General features: G+C 34.8%; 3 protein-coding genes across 3 annotated transcripts; 2 read left to right on the forward strand and 1 right to left on the reverse strand.

Moving 5' to 3' along the window:
* Positions 1–2,542: 2,542 nt before the first annotated feature.
* LOC123310887 lies at positions 2,543–5,897 on the forward strand. The gene is made up of 2 exons (XM_044894572.1): positions 2,543–3,172; positions 5,289–5,897. Exons 1-2 carry the CDS (start codon positions 2,619–2,621, stop codon positions 5,863–5,865), a joined length of 1,131 nt encoding a protein of 376 aa, XP_044750507.1. The 5' UTR covers positions 2,543–2,618; the 3' UTR covers positions 5,866–5,897.
* Positions 5,898–8,579: 2,682 nt separating this feature from the next.
* LOC123312462 (protein lethal(2)essential for life-like) lies at positions 8,580–9,300 on the reverse strand. Its single transcript, XM_044896906.1, has one exon. It carries the CDS (start codon positions 9,129–9,131, stop codon positions 8,580–8,582), a length of 552 nt encoding a protein of 183 aa, XP_044752841.1. The 5' UTR covers positions 9,132–9,300.
* Positions 9,301–11,498: 2,198 nt separating this feature from the next.
* On the forward strand, positions 11,499–18,120 carry LOC123310897. Its single transcript, XM_044894583.1, has 2 exons — positions 11,499–12,156; positions 17,369–18,120. The coding sequence occupies exons 1-2, from the start codon at positions 11,596–11,598 to the stop codon at positions 17,927–17,929; spliced, it is 1,122 nt and encodes a 373-aa protein (XP_044750518.1). The 5' UTR covers positions 11,499–11,595; the 3' UTR covers positions 17,930–18,120.
* The last annotated feature ends 2,798 nt before the right edge of the window (positions 18,121–20,918 follow it).

A 20,918-nucleotide genomic window follows, 5' to 3' on the forward strand; every position in this document is an offset into this window, starting at 1 on the left:
GATTTCTGATATTTCAAATATAAACTATAGTTGAAAGTTCTTTCATCCTTCTGCAATTTTTTTACTGATTTCAAAAATGTATCATATGTCGCTATTCACATGAATGTATCATATGTTGCTATTCAAAACTTTTTCCTGCTTTTTGATTCTCTGTTGAATTATGAGTAGGCTGGCTTACCAAAGCAACCGTGGAATATGCATTTTTTTTGTGAACCTGAGCCTCTATGATGAATCACGGATTGCTGAATAAATATTTCGATGATTTTCAACGTTTGTTCTCGCAATGTTTGGCATGCTTACCTTACGATGTTAAATTCGAACATTACCGTTGACATAAGTATCTATTTTTCATCATCTTACTTTTACAAAGATTATAATTATAGGTAGCTATCGTATTTTTTTATATTACTGACTCTTTAAGTTTCTCTCATAAATAGAAAAAATATAATTGAATAAATTTTCTTCTTTAATACTCAGACGATTATTATATCTTTTAAAGGATATCGATCTCGATATCGAGATATAAAAGAAATAATTATTCGCTAGTCGGTGATTCCTATCACGGAAGGTTGAGTTCACATAGACTTATGTGGAGTTCACGAACCATAATGCATTTTAAACGGTCGCTATGGTTACGCCAGCCTACTGAAAATTCAACAGTGAATCGAAAAGCAGGAAAAAGTATTGAATATATATTTTATATTCATGTGAATAGCGACATATGAAACATTTTTGAAATCAGCAAAAAAATTTCAGCAAGATGAAATAATTTTCAAGCATGGTTTACATTTGAAAAATCAGAAATCCCTGTCGTATTTCGAAAATAACTGGATCAAAAAATTTATTAATATCATATTCGAATTCTTCATAAAAAAGTGCCTGTAGAATGTAACAACGGATTTCGAATACGAGTTCAAATAAGCGAGTTATTCAGTTTCTTTGAAAATGACAATTTCTCAATTTTCCTTCATAACTCAAAATCTATGAACGTTAGGCTGGATCTGTTTTCAGTTTTGGATTAATCAAGAAAAAAGAGCTCGAGAATGTGTCGTCCGTTTTCTTCTAGCTACTATAGTTTTCGAGATCCCTTCAGTAAACAACGAATTTTGCCCACCCTGTATGTATGAATGATCAATATCGTCATTATGACAATAAAATACTAGTCAAATTCAATTGACTTGAAGGAAACTTATGGAGAAATTTAAATAAAAAAATGAAGTGATTCAATTCAACTATGCTTGGCTTTAAATTTAAAAACTTATTGAAACCCTGAAACCCATCCTACTTCGAAATAGGTTCATCTTAGAAATGAGGAAAAAACAACTCTTGACACACTAGTTTCTTGGAATTGTCTAAACATATTTCAGACATCAATGGAAAACATTTCTTTGCTACAGTCGGAAATCACCTCACTCGTACTCAAACTTCATTCGTAGGTATTTCTACAGAAATGCTTAGAAAATATACAAACAATTTATTTTCTCAACAATGAACTGATAACATGTTTGAATGAAAAATTGAATCCTTCAATAAAACTTTGATTTCTCGACAAAATCAAGGACTTAAACCGAGATTAGACGTAATTGTGGTTGAGGAAATACATGAGTTCAGTGAATTGGTTATCGTGCTATTTTCCTGACCTTGATTTGAATCAATACCATTGAGTATGACTCAATCTCATACCTATTATGCGAAATTGCGCTGGTCGGTTATGTTCAGACAAAAGACAAAACTGATAATAATAATTTACTATTAGTCTATGGTTGGTTTCCAATGGTCAGGGCTGGCCACAGCACCACCATAAAGAATTTTCTCGGTGTCCCCTTATAGTTTTCCTAACATGAAAAAATAATCAATACATTTTTGTCTGGGGTATGAGGAGCAACAAGAAATATAATGCATGAACAGTCTAATCAATAAGTGATATATTGATAAAAAACCTGTTTCGATTTATACTATGGTTAAACACCAATCATCGAGGGGACAATCATCAGAGAGTTTGTCTCTGCAATCATTTATTTAGAAAAAAATTTCTGGCTCTATAAAATTTCGCTTCCAAGATTAGAAAAAATATTCGGATTTGAAAAGTGACCTGCGATATGAAAATCGCATTGCATTTGCATGTGTAATCAATCACACACACTTCTACTCAATGGTCTACCTAATGGCCATATGCAACGCTTCACTAAACGAGATTATTTCCTTAAACGTCTTTTTTTTCTACGTTTAAACGTCGTTTTAGAGCTTAAACTTCATTCAATCAAATGGGTCACACGGCCCTAAATCAATTTATTTTGTCGTAATTCACAAGTTATCCCTAAAATTATTATAAAAAAAATTATTTACTTTAGTCAATATCTCAAATTTCGATTCTAGAATACCTACAGCGAGTATGAAGTTACAATATCCGATGAACGGCAATCCATTGTGTATTTCTAGTAGCCTATTTGCTAGAACGTCCCGATCTTTCTGGAACGTCTGCAGCCCCCTCTCTTGTTTATTTCCAGAAAATTCGTACGGATATATAAGCGCGAGCGATATTCTGTCTAACCAGAATAATCGAAAACACATCGAAGTTATAAGCGCCTTGAAATAAAATTGAAGTGCTAAGCTTGAAAATGGCATTGCTACCACTGTTGTTTGAGAACTACGTTCGTCCAACTCGTCTTTTGGACCAGCAATTCGGTTTATGTTTGGATCCCGAAGACCTGCTAGCCCCTGTGCTCGACCCAGGACATGTTCTTGGCCATTTCAGAAGTCCTGTGGGATATATTCGTCCTTGGAGAACAGCTCTTTCTCAGAGAGACGTTGGATCTACCCTGGCCATCGACAAAGACACCTTCAAAGCCAACTTGGACGTCCAGCAGTTCAAACCAGAAGAGATAACTGTGAAAGTTACTGGTAATAACACCATCACCATCGAAGGAAAACACGAGGAAAAGCAAGATGACCACGGTTTCATCTCTAGGCAGTTCGTGAGAAGATATGTTTTACCAAAAGACTGCGATATTAATAAAATAGAATCGAAATTATCATCTGATGGTGTGCTTACTATAACTGCGCCTAGGAACAAACCAGAAGAGGCCGAAAATAAAAGCATCCCTATAACACAAACTGGTCAACCGGCGAAGATCGAACAGAAGAAAGAAGAGAAAGTTGAAAAGAAAGTGTAGGAAATTAGGATTTTTTTTTAAATTTTTTTTATTTTGATATGACTGTACTATTAAGTTTATGAGGTTCCAAGTTGTTAAGACTGTTATTTAATTTTGATACATATTTGTAATAAAATAAAAATTAATTTTACAAAAAATTTTTTCCTTATTTCATACTCCTCAGTTTCAGTTTTTTTTCATTTTTGTATTTTGTATTTGAGGCCTATGCCATGTTTCTGACAACATTTCAAAAAAATCAATAATCAATAACTCTAAACTAAAGTGTATGTCTTTGACCTCAAAATACATAAAGAAGTGAGAATTAGAATACGATAAGAATAACAATTTTCGACGAAAAATTTGGAAATAATAATAATTTTCTGAGTTTGCGTATTTTTAGTTTCTGAGAATTTCATGTGGTGTGCATCTCGAACATTTCCATATATATGTGTAAAGAAAAGCATTAAAATCGCAGAGCTTTTCTCAAATATTATATTCGCGTTACCTGGAATGGCCGAACTGACACTTTATAATAAATTTTGAAGTTTTTTCGAATTGTCATAATAAATAGTTTCAGTTTAACAATTATATTGAAGAAGGTTGAAGGGGGGAGATGTAAAGAAAAGCATTAAAATCGCAGAGCTTTTCTCAAATATTATATTCGCATTACCTGGAATGGCCGAACTGACACTTTATAATAAATTTTGAAGTTTTTTCGAATTGTCATAATAAATAGTTTCAGTTTAACAATTATATTGAAGAAGGTTGAATTAGAGGCTTTAAATGTTGTTTCCCTCTATTTTTGCAGAGAAACGCAATTGAGTCTCAATTCATTTTAAACAGGAACTTCATTATATATGTATGAATGATCAATATCGTCATTATGACAATTATATACTAGTCAAATTCAATTGACTTGAAGGAAACTTATGGAGAAATTTAAATGAAAAATAAAGTGATTTAATTCAACTATGCTTGGCTTTAAATTTAAAAACTTATTGAAACCCATCCTACTTCGAAATAGGTATCTCTTAGAAATGAGAAAAAAACAACTCTTGACACATTAGTTTCTTGGACTTGTGTTACCATATTTCAGACATCAATGGAAAACATTTCTTTGCTACAGTCGAAAATCCCCTCACTCGTACTCAAACTTCATTCGTAGGTATTTCTACAGAAATTCTTAGAAAACATACAAACAATTTGTTTTCTCAATAATGAACTGATAACTTGTTTGAATGAAAAATTGAATCCTTCAATGAACACTATGACTTCTCGAGAATACCAAGGAAATAAACCGAGATTAGACGTAATTGGCGTTAAGGCATTACATAAGTTCAGTGGTTTGTTTATCGTGCAATTTTCCTGACCTTGATTTGAATCTTTACCTATTATGCGAAATTGCGCTGGTCGGTTATGTTCAGACAAAACTAATAATAATCATTTATTATTTTATTATTAGATCGGGGCCGGCCTTAGATCACCATAAAGAAATTTATCGGTGCCCCCTTATAGTATTCCTAACATGAAAAAGTATTCAATACATTTTTGTCTGGGTTATGAGGAGCAACAAGAAATGTAAAAGAAATATAATGCAAGAACAGTGTCTGATCAACAAGTGATTTTTGATAAAAAACCTGTTTCGACTTATGCGATGGTTAAACCCCAATTATCGAGGTGACAATCATTAATTATAAAAAAATTTCTGGCTCTAAAAAATGTTGCTTCCATGTTTGGAAAAATCATGGCTTGAAAAGGAACCTGCGATATGAAAATCATATTGCATGTGTATTCAAACACACAGACTTCTACTCTACTCAATGGTCTAACTAAATCAATATCGGTCGATATTCACAAAATGTTGCCATAAAAATTTACTTTAGTCAATATCTCAAATTTCGATTCTAGAATACAGCGAGAATAAAATGACATTATCCGATAAACGGTAATCGATTGTGTATTTCTAGTAGCCTATTTGCTAGAACGTCCCGATCTTTCTGGAACGTCTACAGACCCCTCTCTTGTTTATTTCCAGAAACTTCGTACAGATATATAAGCGCGAGAGGGATTCTGTCTGCCCAGAATAATCGAAAACACATCGAGGTTATAAGCAAGCGACTTTAAATAAAATTGAAGTGCGAATATTCCAAGCTTGAAAATGGCATTGCTACCACTGTTGTTCGAGAACTACGTTCGTCCAACTCGTCTTTTGGACCAGCAATTCGGTTTATGTTTGGATCCCGAAGACCTGCTAGCCCCTGTACTCGACCCAGGACATGTTCTTGGCCATTTCAGAAGTCCTGTGGGATATATTCGTCCTTGGAGAACAGCTCTTTCTCAGAGAGACGTTGGATCTACCCTGGCCATCGACAAAGACACCTTCAAAGCCAACTTGGACGTACAGCAGTTCAAACCAGAAGAGATAACTGTGAAGGTGACTGGTAATAACACAATAACCATCGAAGGAAAACACGAGGAAAAGCAAGATGAGCACGGTTTCATCTCTAGGCAGTTTGTGAGAAGTTATGTTTTGCCAAAAGACTGCGATATTAATAAAATAGAATCGAAATTATCATCTGATGGTGTGCTTACTATAACTGCGCCTAGGAACAAACCAGAAGAGACCGAAAATAAAAGCATTCCTATAACACAAACTGGTCAACCGGCGAAGATCGAACAGAAGAAAGAAGGGAAAGTTGAAAAAAAGGAGTAGGGATTTAGTATTTTTTTTTATTTTTTTGTGATTTTTTTTATGTTGCAGTTATATTAGGTTTATTGATAAGGTACCAAGTTATTGAGATTGATATTTAATTTTTATATTTGTAATAAAAATAAAGAATTAATTTTACAGAAAATTGTTTCCTTATTTCATATTCCCCAGTTTCACTGTTTGAGAGGGTTTTCACAAAACGTCTAATTTAAATGTATTGTGGCTCTTGGCTTTTGTTCGATGAAAATTTTTCCACATTACGCAGGAATATTATCGACGAACAAAATGCCATCAGAATTTTTTCTTGTTTCATTGGGGGTTATACACGTATGTAATTGCGTCTAAATAAAAACATTCCTCGGATCGTTTATTTTTCAATGGTTCATCTGAATCTGCTACAATGGACAATAGCAACAATATTTAATTTAAATGCTACTAGAAGAATATTTCCTTATACTGTACCAGCACACAAAACTACTTTAAGAGAAAAAAACGTAGAATATATGGCAGTGAGTATTTTCAACATGTTGCCTCCTAAAATTAGAAATATTTATGACCCTTTAAAATTTAAGAAAGCCTTGTATCCTGTGATTTTAAACTGTGAGCCCTACAATATAGGTGATTTCAAAGAAATTTGTAAGGGTTAACCATTTTTCTATTCAATGTTTCTGACCTATCCCAATTTTACGTTATATATGTAATCTAATGGAATCAATAAATATTATTATTATTATTATTATTATTATTTCAGAAGGATTTCTTATGATTATTCTATTTTGGAGCTTAGATGGTTTTTGTATTGATGAAGTTTTCACTTATCAAACTACTTCTGAGTCAGGGTAAATTTTACGAATAGCTTTTCAGGGTGTTTGATAAAATTTAATGAACGAAATAAAATTAACTTAAATGTTCGTTATTGAATAACTGATTACTATGACTTAGATATCGCACTTATTTCCCAGTATTGAAGAGTGAATAACAAAAGTAACGCACAAAATTCATAGGTATCTTCTTTTGTAGAAAAATGCTTGAACAGGTGAATTTTTAACTTTAAAACTTTTTTAACTGTATAATATAATCGAGCAATGATCGTCATGTATAAACCCTGTAGGGAGTAGGGTATGGCAGGTATTGGCATTTACCTACTTAGATGTAAGATAATTGGTAATTGTGAAATAGAAAAATCTTTTTTTTTACCGAGGATGATTTGATCATTGATAGGTTTTTAAATTATATCATTCTTTCATCTTTCATTATAAGGATGGCAACTATGAATCGTTCAGAATATATGTGAAATTAAGTAAGGATAGGTATCGGTCAAAGAACGCACCTTTTTATGCCTTCATGGGGTATCAGAATAATAAATGAAATTGAGATACTTTCTGTTAAAGAATATCGTCATAAAATGCAATTAGGTGTAGGTAACCACAGCCTTCTCTTTAGCTATAGACGGCTGTGAGGTAACCACCAGGATAAAAATGATATATATATGTCGTAGATAACAAGAGTAGAAACGGTCAGCACTTATTGATGCCCAATAAAGCTGCCGAAACCTCGTTCAAAGAATAGTACATTACAGGGATGAAATGGTTAAACATTTTGAATTCGAATTTTTACTTTTGTTTGATGTATTTTGAGGTAAATGTCATGTTTCGATAACATTTCAAAAGAATTCTCCGTTTATATAGACACACTTGAAAATATCATAACAACCTTCATAACCACCCACACAAGTGCGTTCATAGATCATTTCATATTTTATGGTTATCACCAAAGATTATAGAGTTAACTCTATAATCTGTGAGGCTATGTACCCAATCTCAGGGTCGTTGTATTCTTGGGGTCCCGCGGGACCCCAAGAATAAGAAGAATTTCCTCGCGAGGAACTGCAGGAGGCTTGGTGGAACTAATCCCAAAAAATAATCTTTAACAAGTCACGCGGTGTTCAATAATCACAAAGTAGCAACAAAATCACTTGACTATTAACAAAATTTACATCAAATTAATATCTTAGTCCATGGGCGCCCGCAGAAACCCGCAGAAATTTTTCTCAGGGGGGGCAAAATATCATCTACGATTAGTTTTACTGAAAAAAAAATTTCTCTAACGGTGTCTATCAGAATCTCAGGGGGGGCCACGGCCCCCCCTGCCCCCCCCCTGCGGGCGCCCATGTCTTAGTCGTTGAGTTAAAATACTATTTTCAAATATTTCTACTTTTTGGAGCTCCAAAATTGGACGCGTGGAAAAGTACGCATCACGCCGTGACAAACATTTTGGAACTGAGTTCATAGATCAATTACAACTCAATTGATGGAATGAACACCAGAGCAATCAGATTTTTATTTAAAAATCATATCAAGTAATTCCAAATAGAAAATCATTCATCTATGGATGAGCTCCAGTATCGGCCATGAGGGAAGTGGAAGACTTCCAAAGCAATGCCCGGTGCTTCGGATTAGGCAATTGCGAAAAATGTGGAATCAGATACAACATATCAAACAACGAATGAAAAGGAAGGAATTCACTGACGGGACAATTCAATGATTAAAGATTTGAATTGAATAACTTGTTCCTGTAAAAAAATTTATTTTTATAAATAAATTATAAAACAAATATATATATATATATCAGTCTCAATCTTTGTATAATAATAAAATGAATATAAACCTCAGGGAAAAGAACAAAACTTAATTATTCAATTTTCCTTTTAATCCTTTTCATTTCTCCTCCACTTTCTCCTCCTTCTTTTGTTCGATCTTTGCCGGTTGTCCAGTTTGTGTTATAGGAATGGTTTTATTTTCGACCTCTTCTGGTTTGTTCCTAGGCGCAGTTATAGTAAGCACTCCATCAGATGATAATTTCGATTCTATTTTATTAATATCGCAGTCTTTTGGTAAAACATATCTTCTCACGAACTGCCTAGAGATGAAACCGTGCTCATCTTGCTTTTCCTCGTGTTTTCCTTCAATGGTTATTGTGTTATTACCAGTCACCTTCACAGTTATCTCTTCTGGTTTGAACTGCTGTACGTCCAGGTTGGCTTTGAAGTGGTCTTTGTCGATGGCCAGGGTAGATCCAACGTCTCTCTGAGAAACAGCTGTTCTCCAAGGACGAATATATCCCACAGGACTTCTGAAATGACAAAGAACATGTCCTGGGTCGAGTACAGGGGCTAGCAGGTCTTCGGGATCCAAACATAAACCGAATTGCTGGTCCAAAAGACGAGTTGGACGAACGTAGTTCTCGAACAACAGTGGTAGCAATGCCATTTTCGCACTATAAAAATTTGCACTATCTACTTCGCACTCTTATAAGCTTCGTTACTCTGCTTTACTTCTGACTATTCTGGCCGATCTGAATTCCACTCGCACTTTTATATCGTTATCGAATTTTCTGGAGATGAACAAGAGAGGGGGCTTCGGACGCTCTAGAAAGATCGGGATGTTCGAGAACATAGGCTACTAGAAATACATGATAGATTGTGAGTTCATGAGATCTTGTCACTCTTTTCTAGGTTTATAATGTCGATGCCCATGAACTGAATGAAATTTTTCGATATGGTCATTCTATTGTATCTTCGTGCATAAAATTTCATTTTCCATTTTATCATATAATATTATTCAACGATCGCGTAATGAAAGTTTATTCGCGTGTGGGGTTTAATTTTTTTTAGTAATGTTTTTTGACAGTTATATTATTGAGTAGGTATTTATACTTCATATTAGGAAAATGAAAGGCTGAAATAGTCAGTTCAAGTGTGGAAAAATAAATTCGAGATATCTTTCCCCTTTTTTCTTTCCTTTCCAATGCATCTATTCGCAAGGAAAACAAAATTGAATATTGTCAAAAACTTGAAGATCAAATATTAGGATTTCAAGAGTTATCCTGGTCAAGAATCATGATAAAATATGTAAATTAAAAAATGCTTCATCAAATTTTCAATAACGAAATTGTCCGTGTCCCACTATATTATCTTCATTCTCACGGGTGTAAGCTTTCATATACAGGGTGTTCTACAAGCTCTATGACAAACTTTAACAGAAGGTAGATGTGCTCCTTTTGAACATTTTTTTTTCCTATGAACATAGGTCCGATTCGTTTTCGTTTAGGAGTTACAATCATTTGACAAAATATCGGTTGATATAGTAATTGACGTTATTTTAATTATCCATTTGACACTTGTTTCACTGAGGATGGTATCAACAATAACCATAATGAACATGTATGGGCACTGCAGAATCCATATGCCATTAGACAAAGATGATGTCAGCAACGGTTCAGTGTTTTCACGTTATAAAAATGATCGTTTAAACGCAGATTTGTATACAAATTTTATGGAGCACAACCTCTTTGACTTCATTGATAACTTAAAGCTCAACATTGTTGGAAATATGTGGTATCAGCAAGATGGTGCACCACCACATAAAGGGACACAAGTAGTCAGTTGGCTGAATGAGTATTTCCCGTATAAATGTAGATAGGTCAAGGAGGACCAATACAATGGCCATCTCGTTCATCTAATCTAAATCCCTTGGATTTTTATTTATGGGGTCATATGAAGCAGCTTGTTTATCATGTTGAAATCTAATCTCATTAACAATTACTTGATAGAATTTATGATGCAGCAAACCAAATACGAAACGACCCAAATCTAATCCACCGAGTAACGGCATCTTTAGTTCGTCGATGTGAAGCTTGCATTCGAGCCGAAGGTGTACACTTCGAACAAACAAAATTTCCATTGATTATTATGATTTGAACATAAAAATATGATTTTTCAAATGCTTGTATCTTTTAACAAAAACGAATTAGATATATGTTCATAGGAAAAAAAAATGTTCAGAATAAGCACAGCTACCATCTGTCAAAGTTTGTCATAGAGCTTGTAGAACACCCTGTATAGATTGAAATTCAATCTGGGAGGACTCTGCATCTTCTGAATCTCTTCAGGGTTTTCACTCTCAGTCTGTGAAACGAAATCAATTAAAAAATTTAAATAATTGATTTGCTTGCACTAATTTGTCAGACTTCTTCATAAGACGAATTCTTAAAAATCTTGTGAATTGTTATTTCTCAATTGACATTTTTTATTATTATACTTCACTCAGTAAATTTATCCAAATAAGATCTATTCCTACTGAACAATTGGCCGAATTTTTATTTCGATCCAACAAAATACACGTGGACCCTATTTAATTTTTCGTTTTTAATGATCCGGTTCTGTGATTAAAATTTTAGTTTCCAATTCATCATATGGTCTTCTTTCATTACTCACTCGTATAATAAAATACTCTGATGAAAGCGAAAACAACCTTGAGTTTGTTATAACATGATTTTCTAGTTATTTGTCCCATTTCTTTTGTCGTCCTCAAAATTGTTGGTAAGTGTATTTTTTCTACCAAACTAAAATTCAGCTTTGAGATTATTGCTCAACATATTTATTTTTTTTTTATACATATTTTTCCGAAAAAATTTCATATTCTATATTGAGAGAACTCCTAAAGAGAGTTAATATCCGATGAACTTATAACTGATTGTGTATTTCTCGAACGTCCCGATCTTTCTAGAGCATCAGAAGCCCCCTCTCTTGTTCATTTCCAGAAAATTCGATAGGGATATATAAGCACGAGTGGGATTCCGGACCAACCAGATCATCAGAATATTCGAAAGAGCACCGAAGCGTTTTGAAAAATAAGTGAGTTAAATAGTGCGAATATTTGAAGTTCAAAAATAATGGCATTGCTACCACTGTTGTTCGAGAACTACGTTCGCCCAACTCGTCTTTTGGACCAACAATTCGGTATATGCTTGGATCCCGAAGACTTGTTAGCCCCTGTGCTCGACCCTCGACATGTTCTTGGCCATTTCAGAAGTCCTGTGGGATATATTCGCCCTTGGAGAACGGCTCATTCTCAGAGCGACGTTGGATCTACCCTAGCCATCGACAAAGACAACTTCAAAGCCAACCTGGACGTACAGCAGTTCAAACCAGAAGAGATAACTGTGAAAGTTACTGGTAATAACACCATAACCATTGAGGGAAAACACGAGGAAAAGCAAGATGATCACGGTTTCATCTCTAGGCAGTTCATGAGAAGATATGTTCTACCACAGGACTGCGATATTGACAAAATAGAATCGAAACTATCCTCTGATGGAGTGCTTACTATAACTGCTCCTAGGAACAAACCAGAAGAGGCCGAAAATAAAACCATTCCTATAACACAAACAGGGCAACCTGCAAAGATCGAACAGAAGAAAGAAGAAAAAGCCGAGGAGGAATGTAACGGAAAATAGAGTGTGTAGGAATCCTTCATTTGTTTGAAGTTTATATCTTTGTCAAAAGTCTATAAAGCTTTTGTAGTAATATTACACCATTGCACTGAATAGGTTCCTAGATACCTCTGATGAGACTGATTTATATTTATATATGTATTTATTTTGTAATTATCCAATAGAATAAAAATTTATTGCTCGATTGAATATTATTTCTTCATTTTATTCTGTATCTCCATACTAGATTTCCTTTCCAGACTTTCTTTAAAAATTTATTTCTTGCAAATTTAAGAGCAGAAAAAAGCGCAAAACAGATTATAAACTGTTCTGAAGACCAGAGTTCGATGAACTCACAGTTCTTTTATTCTTCGTTCTGCAAGGTCCCGATATTGCTGGACGGTCAATTCTTATCTTTTTCTCAAAGATTTGGTAATGATTTACCTAAAGAGTGATTGTCAATGATTGTGTCATACATTACAGGCAAGTCAGATCGGAATGATCAGATCAAAAATGAATCTCTTAAAATTCAACTGAAACTCGGAGAATCTCTCTCGAAAAATCTATTTCCTTTTTTTTAATGACGTCCAAAAAGCTTGCCATTTTCGAAATCATTATAGGTGTTGAAATAATCAGGTGATACCTACATGAAAGCTTCAACTGAATCTTGATCACTTCAGTACAAACTGAATAAGAAATGTGTATATAATTATTTTATATACCTAAAATAGGAAAAAATGAGGCAGAATTTTTTCAGAAAACACTTTCATCTTAAGTAAAAATATGTACCTTTCTGTTTACAACAGAATAAAATATGAAAAACACGGTTTAATCGAAAATTTTGTACTAGTAGTTATTTGATGGTTACAAGCACAGTAATAAACGACCAGAGGTATATTTTGGAAAAACTGATCGAATAAAAAAAATTATTTAGGATGTTTTTTCATCAAACTATTTCCTTTTCGTTCTGATTAATTATTTGCACTAATGAACCTTTTCTGAATCGAGTACAAAGAATGAAATTTCAAAGTGGCTTTCTCCTGAAATTTTCGTTCTCGTCATTTTGATTTTGAGAAAAGAAAAAATCACATACGTAAAAATTTTAAAGTATACGTTTCAGGCCATTCGATTATTGGATGGGTTTAGTAGCATTCACCCATTGTGTGACAAACCCAATTGGTTTTCCCAACTCATTCTTCAATTTTCGAATGTCCGCGTGCAACAAAATATTATTAACATTTCTTTCTAACCCTATTAAGGTTTATCAAACAACCTGATTTTCATCATTGGATCATTCTGAAATATACATCATATTGGCGAATAGTCTGATCTGTGCAAGTGATGATAACAGTGAAAGTGACTGGTGGCAATGATGCCATCATCATCGAAAGAAAACATGAAGAAAGGCCAGATGAATATGGTTTCATATCTAGACAGATATGTTTTACCGAAGGGGGGATAAAAATTGAAAAAAATTTTTCAATTGGCTTTTTCATTTTATTGTCAGATATACCAACGTTACAAAATATTGAATACAATTACTATGTATCATGTATTTCTATACAGATAACTATAACTGAAAGACTGATATACATACCTATATAAAATATACTTGTATCGGTAATGTCATTTTTGACGAAAATAAATGTTTTGTCCCATATTTACTTTCACTGAAATAAATAAATCATTGACGGAAATAAGAATTAATCCAGTAAAAAGCTACATTACTCCCGGAGTGTATGCCATTGACTTCAAAATTCATAAAAAAGTAAAAAGTCGATGTAAGTTCAACCATTTCACCCCTATAATAAAAAAAGGTTGATAAATACTCAGCAACGAAAGTTGTCGTTCAAAAAACTCAACCATAATTCACTCTCTAGAGGATGCATGTCAAAGTCCTCATCAATTATACATAAGTTGAGTAATATGAAATGAAAACTTATGCTTTCGATCATTTTCAACACAATACAGTAAGAAGATATAAATTTTTACTCACTCTGTATAAATCTCGGTATAAATCGAGTTATAAATAGAATGTTTGAATCGAGCACAGAGAGCACGTAAAAGTTAAAACATAATATTTATTTTATTTTCTTCATATCGATTGAATTTCGAGAAAGATCAATAAAACGGTGAATATTTATTTTTGATTGCACAGCTTTATTGAAGGGTAAATATTATTCCAATCTAGAATAGAAGAGAAAAGTAAATTCCGTCCTTTTAAATTTTAGGTACTGAAAAATATAAGAATGTTGATACCTTCTGAATATATCATGAAATCTGAATATTATTTGTCTGAATTTGATTAATGAAAATCATATGGACTGAGTTTTTTCATTATGAAATCGTCATTTTCCTGTCGTATTGTCGTATAACAGTTAAGTATCTATTCATTATATACTGATACAGATTATATACAATTGCTAACATTTTTTCCTCGTTTTTTCCATATCAATATATTAAATTATCAATTCACAATATTTTGCCGCAATATTAAAAGGAAAATTACGTTTCTAGAATTGCAAGAGCTGTAATCTGCGAGGAAATAATATTATCAGAGGCTATTTTGGTTTGTTTACCGGCATGCGATATCCTTGACCACGAACTCTAGCCGGAAAATTGCGCAGGTCGGGTATGTTTATGTGTGGTGTTTGATATTGATTGTCGCCGTCGGTCGGTAGACTGGAATTTTCTACGACATAGTTCATCGGATATTTTCCCTTCTGAATTTCAGCTGAATTATACATTTCATCAATGCCTTTTTTTAATCAGAAATTATTGTTTTAGTAGCTCTGGGAAAATTGAAAATCCATTCACTAATTTCTTTGCATCCCAGTTCATTGAAAAACTGGTCAGCTTCTAAGTCACGACTAGTAACTCTGGGAGAATATGGTTACTTCGATTATAAAATATATTTTCCCAGAGTAATATAAATTGGATATTATTAATCGATTTGATTATGTCAATTGATTTGTAAAAACTAAGATCAATGAAGTAAGTTTTCTGCACTTATTATTAAATAATGCATATCGACAAGATAACTTGCCTTCTTCAGGCATCACGGATACAAGCGTCAACAATTAAAACTATCAAGAGACAGAAACAAACAAAAATATTTTTTGAATGAGAGAGAAAGACTTTGTCTTCATTGAAATCCAAGGTGCTTGTTGATATAAAATAGAAATTTCGATACGAGTCTCCCCCAGAAAAATCATCGTAGATCTAAATGTGATATATATTCTGAAAGAGCAACTCTTTTAGTAATAAACCTGAAAATTTCATCCATCTAGGTGCAACCGTTCGGTCTTGTCGAATTTTTAACTGAACCCAGCTTTTTCAGGATTTTTCGAAGGTCAGCTTTCGAGTCGTTTATCTCTCGATAAAAGTAACCGTAGATGGAAATTTGATACATATTCTGAAAATGCGACTCTTCTAGTAATAAATACGAGAATGTCATCCATCTCGGCGCAACCGTTTGGTCTTGATGAATTTTTAACTGAATCCATCTTTTCCAGGATTTTTCGAAGCTCGTTGCAGTGGCGGTTACAAGATTGATGTTTGCAGTGGCGTAGCTTGCTCTATTGGGGCCCCGTAGCAGTGTTTGACATGGGGCCCTTATTATCTATCCAAAAGCAAATGTGGGGTAAACTTTTTTCCGATGGACACTTCGCATTAATTACGGTGCATTTATTCAACAGGGGAATTGGAATCTTATTGAAAATATAGTTATCTTCACAAAGGCAAATATATAAATATCGGCTTTATCCGCAAAGAAATTCTAAACTGTTCATCTAATTATTAAGAGGGGTTTACATCATATTAGTGGTCACTTCAAAAAGAGAAAATGAATATTTTACGTCTGAAACCATTTATTCATATGGGATTTTCATTATAATTCAATTCAATCAGTTCGTTATCTCGGAAAGTCAGAAAGTTTCTTATTCGTCAGACGGAAAAAAATTTTTTTCATTGAAGAACAAATATTCATTCATGTCAGTGACTTTCCGAGGTGAAATCATCTGTTCTATGAATTTCCACGTGAAAAAATTTCTCGAAAAGTCTCGCCATTGGCTACAATTAGTATCTTGGTGAAATTCGTTAAGTGCTGCCACCTTTTCGACAAAAGTGGAAATTATTGTAATATTTGTAACTTCTACTTGTCGTTCAAGTGTTCTGGCAACATCCCACACTCTGGTAGTCTTTCCTCCTTTATACGGATAGCGAGAAAGTCCCGTGGTATAAACTCCTCTTAACAATTAGTTATGAATGAAGCTCATAGAGCAAAACTATTCAAATAAATTATAAATTTATACATTGCCGAAGGCGATTAAATTTTTTCTTTCCTCTGTAAGTAAGCAGTAAAAAAACAAATATGCTGGGCGTTTTTGTCTCATGGAGGCCCTGAGATCAAAGATTATAGATTATAATCTTTGCCCTGAGATAATTTCAGATCAATTTTAAGTTCGAAAAGATTCCTTCAGTTGTTGCCGCTATAACCAGGTTGGTCAAGAAAGGAAATCATGCTGATGATATGACCTGCGAAATACTGGATACTAAGTTACTGAATTTTATCATTTTATCAATCACAATTAAGTTAACTCCATACTTGAATTATTTTCCTCAATTTTAGAGTTCAACCAAACTCTGGAAGCAATCAAATGATCATACAGATCAAAAACCTTTGCAGTCTTTTTTTATTTCCTCGTTTAAAGATGATGAGAGTATCGAAGTTATTCTTCGAAATAATAACGAAGTTCTGAAATAAAATGCAGGCTCTGAAATCCCAGGCAGTAAAAAAATTACTAAATAGTATCAGAATTCATATCAAAAACAATTTAATATAAAAGTAATATCATTTGACTCGGAATTGATAGGATTGTTATTTAATTCACGCAACCGAAAGGCACAAATTGAATATAAAGAAGTTTCAAATGGTACAATTTTCTCGAATATTCACAAAGTTACCAAAAGTTTCTGGACTCGTCCATCACAGCAATAAAAGTACAGTGATAAGACCCGAGGAACTTACAGTCAGTGAAGTATTCTTGGTAGGCTACGTTCTAGAATATCTGGATATTTCTGGAACGTCAACAGCCCCCTCTCTTGCTCATTTCCCGAAATTTCTATCGCGGTATATAAGCGGCTGGAAAACTCCGTCTCCTCAGAATAGTTTGAAGCGATCTAAAGTGGAAATCTAAGTTTTGAGTGAAAAGCGACTTTCAAGAAGTGATTATTTCAGTGTAAAATGGCTCTATTACCATTGTTGTTCGACAACTATATTCGCCCAACTCGTCTTTTGGACCAGCAATTTGGTTTATGCTTGGACCCCGAAGATCTGTTGGCCCCAATTGTCGACCCAGGACACATGTTTAGCCATTTCAGGAGTCCTGTGGGATACATTCGTCCTTGGAGAACCGCTCTTTCGCAAAGAGATGTTGGATCCACCCTGGCCATCGACAAAGACACCTTCAAAGCCAACTTGGATGTACAGCAGTTTAAACCAGAAGAGATAACGGTGAAATTGTCTGGTAACAACGTAACTATCGAAGGAAAACATGAGGAAAAGCAGGATGAGCATGGTTTCATCTCTAGGCAGTTTGTGCGAAGGTACGTTTTACCACAGGACTGCGATATGGATAAAGTGGAATCGAAATTATCTTCGGATGGAGTTCTAACCATAACTGCGCCTAGGAACAAACCAGAAGAGGGCGAGAATAAAACTATTCCCATTACTCAAACGGGACAACCGGCTAAAATCGAGCAGAAGAAAGAAGAAGCTGACAAGAAGAAATAAAATGGAATATCTATGGAGAATTTTTGAATATTTTTTTTTACAGAGATCTGTGTAAAAGCAGGCTTCGTTGATTTTTATAATCCAAAGGCAAAAATTGAGACTGATATGTATATATATTCACATTTTGAGTTCATTTTATACTTATATAAGTTTTATAATTATTTCATAAAATAAATTAGATCTGTTGAATACTTGTTGTTTCGTTAGCCAGTACATTTCCTCACAAAATGGGTAAACTAAACACGTCTAGTAATTTTTATGAATGTTCAAGAAGTAGGAAGGTATACAAGTAATCCATTTGTGGAATAAAATCTATACTGAACAATTAATATTTGGAATTTGGAATAAATACCTGGAATTGAGTCTAAACCTATTCATATTTACGTTTCTTTTAGAGATGAATGAAAGCTGATCATTTGCAACAGATTCACAGATATCCCCTTTTGGGCATTTTTACGGGTTAACTCCCTTATATGAGGACTGCGGTTTTACCGATGGTATGCTAGGTACATATGGAGTTAAAATTGACCCAAGCAGAATCTTGAGAGCTATTTCGGTTTTTGAGTTACAGGGTCGAGTTGAAAAGTATCACAGTTCGGCACCTTTATCGAACCTCGTTTATCTTATCGTAGAAGTTAAAACTAGTTTTGAATCATATTTGGAATTATATATACGATGATGTTTTGATATCTAGTTAGCCTAGACCAATTCCATGCATAAAAAAATATTGCGTTACCATAGAAATAATAACTTATTAGAAGTGTCAGTGTGAAGTTTGAGGTCAAATAAATTGAAAGAAAGAAGATGTCCACTGAAATTGTGAAAATCGAAAAATTGGAATATCAAGCCATCATCAAGTTTATGTATTTAAAAGGTTTAAGAGGTAGGCAGATTTACTAAGGTATGCTTAATACCCTTGGCGATCAGTGTCCTTCGTATGCAATCGTGAAAATTGCACTGCAAGCTTCAAAAGAGGTAAATTTACCATTGAAAAAGATTACCGATCCGCGATCGTGAAGGCCAGTTTCTGGGTCAGTCCCCGAAAATATCGAAGCAGTTCATGACAGGATTTTATCTTACCGTCGAATTGGGCTAAAGGTAAGCGCACATAGGACGGCATCGGACGGACGGTACGGATCGGAATAAATTACTTTCAATGGAACTGAATGGAGCAACGCACATATGTGCGGACGGCAGGCATCGCATCGCATCGCATCCGACGGAATTGAGGAACGAGAATTAAATTCCGTCCGATGCATGCTGCGCCGGCCGATCCCGACATATGTGCGATACCAATCGTAGATTGCCGCGGCATCTGCGTCATTTTCCAAGTCTCTACATGCAGCGACTTGTACTGGCAGTCATACGAAATACGAATTTACGACAGAAGCATGAGTTTTCAGGAGAACTTAATACTGCGCGTACAAAATTATAAAGAATTGTACAATTTAAGTGACAGAAATTATAGCAACCATCAAGGAAAAGAGGAAATATGGCGGGAAATAGCAGAGCAAGTTGGAGAAAAAAGTAAGTAGGTTTAAAATTCATTTATTCTGTTGAAAAAATTATTGAATGAACCATTATTTTGCTTTATTACATTTTTCAAATTAAATTGCGTCTTCCACGTCGTACTTCGTGTAACTGCCAATCAACAGCACCTTCGGGAGAATCAAAATAATTTTTGAAAAGCTCCTGACCTGTATTGCTTGTTGGGTGCTGTTACCCCCAATACCAAGAAGAGGACGAAATATCTTTTTCGGACAGTGCTTTCTTCCATGCGGAACGAATAGGCCATCGATTTGAATGAATTTCCTGTCGCTAGGAACCTATGAAACAAAATTATATATCAAACCCTTCGTTCCAGGTGAAGTCTGTAAAGAAACGTGGAGAAAATTACGGAATAATTATAGAAAAGCCAAACAGTTGAGGAAAACTAAAAGTGGTCAAGGTGCCAAGACTTTGAGGCCGATGAAGTTTGAAAAGGAATTGGCATTTCTCAACCCTCATTTCCAGCAACCCCGGAATTACAAGCGAGTAATTTATCGGTCCCTAGCTCAGGTGATGAAGATGATGCTGACAATTCTATCCAGCAACCAACGGAATGCTTTTCTGAACCAGCAACCCCAGATTCGGTGAAAAGTGTTTCGAGTGCCTCGACGCGAAAACGCATGCATGTGCAGCAGTCGCCAATGCAGGAATATCTGCAGTGCCCGTAAGAGGTGTTGGGATAAGATTCAGATTTGATGGAGGCCTGTTTAACCTGAAGCGCCTCAGAGCAAAAACCCGTACCAAGTTTATCACGGAACTTCAATATGCAGACGACTGTTCACTCATCGCTAGCAGCTCAGAGGATCTACAGATAATGATGGACACCTATAAACATATATACGAAGCTTTAGGCCTTAGACTCAATATTGACAAGACCAAAATCCTGGTAAGTCCGCCAGAAAGCCTTCAAACAGATATCAGCCTGGACAATGAAACTCTAGAACAGGTTGAGCAGTTCAAATACTTGGGAAGCTTCATAAATACTAGGGCTAACCTTGACACGGAAATACACAACCGTATCAATTCGGCATCACGGGCATTCTGGAAGCTGAAGGACAGAGTGTTCCAAAATCACGACCTCAATCTGAAGACCAAGACAGCTGTTTACAGAGCAGTGGTCCTCCCAACGCTTCTTTACGGAAGCGAAAGCTGGACTCCCTACAGGCGACATATTAAACAGCTTGAACAGACGCAGCAACGTCATCTAAGACAGATAATGCACATCAGATGGTTCCACAAAGTTTCGAATGCAGAAGTCTTGCAGCGCGCGAATTGTACAACAATTGAGACTCAAGTAACGAGGGCCCGACTCAGATGGAGCGGCCACATTCTGAGGATGCAAGACACAAGACTCCCCAAAATAGCTCTATACGGCGAACTCACTGAGGGAGCCCGGAAACCAGGAGGCCAGTATAAGCGGTTTAAGGATACACTACATCAA

This window comes from Coccinella septempunctata, chromosome 4 (genome assembly GCF_907165205.1).
Source record: "Coccinella septempunctata chromosome 4, icCocSept1.1, whole genome shotgun sequence".
Taxonomy (NCBI): domain Eukaryota; kingdom Metazoa; phylum Arthropoda; class Insecta; order Coleoptera; family Coccinellidae; genus Coccinella; species Coccinella septempunctata.